This window comes from Fonticula alba, assembly GCF_000388065.1.
Source record: "Fonticula alba strain ATCC 38817 unplaced genomic scaffold supercont2.4, whole genome shotgun sequence".
Classification (NCBI taxonomy): Eukaryota; order Rotosphaerida; family Fonticulaceae; genus Fonticula; species Fonticula alba.
The window spans coordinates 555,157-558,860 of record NW_009242974.1 but is presented as its reverse complement, the minus strand read 5'-3'; the positions used below and the strand labels follow the sequence as shown (position 1 = coordinate 558,860).

General features: G+C 69.2%; 1 protein-coding gene across 1 annotated transcript in view; it reads right to left on the bottom strand.

Moving 5' to 3' along the window:
* Positions 1 to 3,588, bottom strand: part of H696_02666 (hypothetical protein) — a 4,984-nt gene extending 1,396 nt beyond the window's left edge. The window contains exons 1-8 of the mRNA XM_009496580.1: positions 3,478 to 3,588; positions 2,964 to 3,207; positions 2,501 to 2,642; positions 2,117 to 2,223; positions 1,712 to 1,910; positions 965 to 1,469; positions 524 to 637; positions 89 to 183 (exon numbers count right to left, since the gene is read on the bottom strand). Of these exons, the coding sequence (XP_009494855.1) occupies positions 89 to 183; positions 524 to 637; positions 965 to 1,469; positions 1,712 to 1,910; positions 2,117 to 2,223; positions 2,501 to 2,616 (1,136 nt within the window). The 5' untranslated portion in view covers positions 2,617 to 2,642; positions 2,964 to 3,207; positions 3,478 to 3,588. The remainder of the gene's footprint in view (positions 1 to 88; positions 184 to 523; positions 638 to 964; positions 1,470 to 1,711; positions 1,911 to 2,116; positions 2,224 to 2,500; positions 2,643 to 2,963; positions 3,208 to 3,477) is intronic.
* Positions 3,589 to 3,704: the final 116 nt, after the last annotated feature.

The following is a 3,704-nucleotide window of genomic DNA, read 5'->3' as shown; positions in this document are numbered from 1 at the left end:
CGCGCGAGCAAAAGGGAAAAAGGCCGGCCGGGCCCCGGGGGGGGGGGGGCGGGCGGCGGGGAAGGGAAAGAAGCAAGAGCCCACGCACTTGGTCATGGTGTGGAAGGACCGCCGGTTGCACGCGTCCCCGGCGAACTCCTTGGAGCAGATGCACATGTCTGCGGCCTGCACGCGCAGGGGCACCTGACCGAGGGCGCATGACGCGCCGCGGCCGGGGGGGGCGGGGAAACCGCCAGGGTCGGGAGGTACTTCCGGTTAATGCATGTGCACGGGCGCGCGCGGCGCCGAGTTTAGGTGCCCTCGCCTCCCCCCCCCCCTTCGCGTGTGATGATATACACGCTCCAGGGCGGGAGGAGAGGCCTGCGGGGAGCTCTCTCGCGCGAAAGGAGAGCAAGGGCCCGCACAAGCGAGCGGCAAAGAGCAGGGCCTCTATGCCGGCGCGAAGCCCCGGCAAAGGTGCCGGCGAAGAAGCGAGGGAGGGCGGGGCCCGGCCGGGCCGCCGGGCGCGCGCGCGCACACGTACCTCACTGCGGTAAGACTCCCGGCTGCAGATGCCGTTGCCATTGCAGTCGGTCTCAGCCACGCAGGCCGGCGTGGTCTGCGAGTTGATGAGGACCTTGAAGGTCTGGTAGTAGGGCTGTTTCGGCCGGCGGGAGAGGCGCGCGTGCCCGTTCCCCCCGGGGTGCAGGGAAGACGGACCGTGTCGGGGCACAGGCACGGACACAGGCGCACGCACACATGCACGCATGAATGCCAGTGCGCAGAGGCCGGCCCCAGTGGGACTTCCGGGGGTCAGTACACACACACACACACATCCCTCGGTAGAGCAGGCGGGCATTTGTTGGTGGTCGGCGCGCGCCACCGCCACCGCCGCCGCCGCCGCCGCCGCCGCCGACAATGGCCAAAGAGCGGAGGAAATGCCCCCGCCCCGGGGCCGGAGAAAGGGGCCCCACACAGCACGCACCTGCTTCAGCGAGACCACATAGCGGTACGGCTCGCCGGCGGTCGGCACCTCGAAGCGGATGGCCACCTGGCGCTGGGGCTGGAGCTTGGTGCCCAGGCCGTCGACCAGGACCTTCGGCTCGGTCAGATTGTCGATGTCCTCCCAGGACTCCGACTTGGGGGAGAACTTCTGCAAGCGGATGCTCAGCATTTCCGGCAGGATGTCCTCCTCGCGCCAGGTGAGCCAGGCCTTGAGCGGCCCCGCTCCCGGCGGGTAGAAGGTCGGCGTCCGGCCGCTGGTCCGGGGGATCAGGTCAATGAGGAAGGCGTCGCAGAAGCCGTCGCACGGCGAGGCCTGGATCAGGGAGTAGGCCGCGGGCTTGGTGGTGCCGCCGTTCTCGGCCGACTCGGTGACCCCGGTGATCTTGGTCTGGGCCAGGATCAGGGCCTTGGTTTCGTCGGGCGTCAGGAGGGGGTTCTGCTCGAGGAGCATGGCCGCGATGCCGGCCACATGGGGGGCCGCCACACTGGGTGCGCCCCATGGCCATCGCGCGGCGCGGAACGGCGTGCCACAGCATGTGAGTCGGCGGTCATATGGGGAAAAAAAAAAAGGACGGGCACTGTGCCTGCACCGGAGCACCGGCAGTGCTGGCACACGGCACAGGCCCGGCGGGAGGCGGCCGCTCTTTGTGGAGCGAGGGGGGGGGGGGGAGCGACAGGTCGACAGACGCCTCCCCCGGCCCCCGGCCCCTTGGCCGGGCGCACGCACCTGGTTCCGGACTTGTAGCCGACCATCGCATTGCGGGCGTCCTTCTTCGACACCAGTGGGTTGATGGCGCTCGTCTGGATGAACATCTCCTGGTCATGGGTGCCGGACACGGCGCTGCGAATGCGATTCCCCGGCGCATAGATGTCGATGCACTCGCCGTAGTTGCTGAAGGAGCTGGGGACGCCGTTCGAGTCGTGGGCTGGGGCCGACCCCGGGACCGGGACCGGGAGCGGGAGCGGGGGGGAGGGGGGGCGAAAAAACGAGAGCCACGTGTGTGAGGGGGCCTTGGCGCGCACGCAAGCCGGGCAATGGTGATCCCCTCTCGGGGCGCGGCATGGAGGCGGGGGGAGGGGGGGACCCACCGGCGGGCAGGCCCGAGCACGGGCCCCCCGGCGGCATACGTACCACCCACCGAGATGACGAACTTCGACTTGCCCGGGGCATAGGAGCATGCATTGTCGGCCTCATTGCCAGCGGCGGCCACCAGCACCACCCCGCGCTTATGGGCGTATCTGTGTGTGTGTGTGTGTGTGTGCGGGCACGCGCGAGACCGGAGACAATATGGTGCCCGGGCCGGGGCGAGGAGAGCAGCGGCGGGATGGCCGAGAATGGCAGCATGTGCACAGGATGGCGGTCAGTGGTGCTCCTTCCTGCCAACTGGGCGGGGGAGGGGCGAGAGAGAGAGAGAGGGACACAGCGAGAGACACGCGCAGAAGCTCCGGCATGGGGCCCGGCGAGGAGGGCGCAAAAGGGACCCCCATGCGGGGGGACACCCTGCATGGCACGCACTCGAGGGCCTTCTCCAGGGCCGCGCTGGCCACGGTCCCACCGAGGGACATGACCGCCACCTTGGGGAAGAAGGGGCTGTCCGCCACGTCGTAGATGCCGGTGATCAGGTCGAACATGGTGCCATTGCCGTCGTCGCCAAGGACTGCATGCATCGGGGGGAGGGGGGAGGGGGGGAGGGGCGAGGATGGGCCAGCGAGCAGCCGGGAAAGACGGCGCATGGCGACGTAGGCAAGGGCGGGATATAGGGGGACGGCGGCGGCGGCGGCGGCCACAGAGGTAGGTCCGGGCACCGGGGCACCGAGACACACAGGGAGCGCAGCGCGAAGCGGGTTACCCCGCCGGCGCGGTTGCCGGTCAGACATCGAGAACCAAGTACCGGCGCGGCCATGGGCCACGGCGAAAGAGGGCCACCCCCCCCCCCTCCCCCGCCCCCCGGAGAAGGCAGCCGCGCGCCGGTGCGCACCCTTGATGGAGAAGATATTGGCCTCCTTGGCCACGCCGAAGGTCTTGCCGCCGACGATGCCGCCCACATGCGTGCCATGGCCGTTGCAGTCGGCGCAGTCGCTGCCGGCATACGACTCGTACAGCTGGGCGCGGCCCTCGAACTCCAGGTGGTTGACCCACAGGCCGGTGTCCAGAACGAAGACCGTCACATTGCGCCCGGTGAAGTTGTACTGGTACGAGCCGGAGAAGATGCCGAAGTTGTCCTGCATATCGCCCCCGCCGGCGCGTGTGCACATGGGGAAGCGCGGGGGCACACGCGCGCGACCCGAGGGAGACCATGGATCCCAGGCATTAGCACAGTGCGCACACACTCTCACACGGGCCCACGGGCACACGGGCACACGGGCACACGGGCACACGGGCACACGGGCACACGGGCACACGGGCACACACGGACACATATACACACACACACACACACACACACACACACACACACACACACACACACACACAGGTACCGAGCGGCGCACCTTCGACAGGCTGTCCAGGTTCAGCTGGTTCGGCTCCAGCGCCTGCTGACCAACCGTGGCCTTCGAGCCTTCCTCATTCAGGGCATAGATCCGGGCCTCCTCCTGGAGGGCGGCCGACAGCGAAAGCCCACGCACCGGGCCCGTGCCACCGGCGCCAGTCGGGACCCAGCAAAGCGGGACGATGTCAGCACACGGCGCGCCAGGGCAAGTTGGCCAGGGCAGGCCCC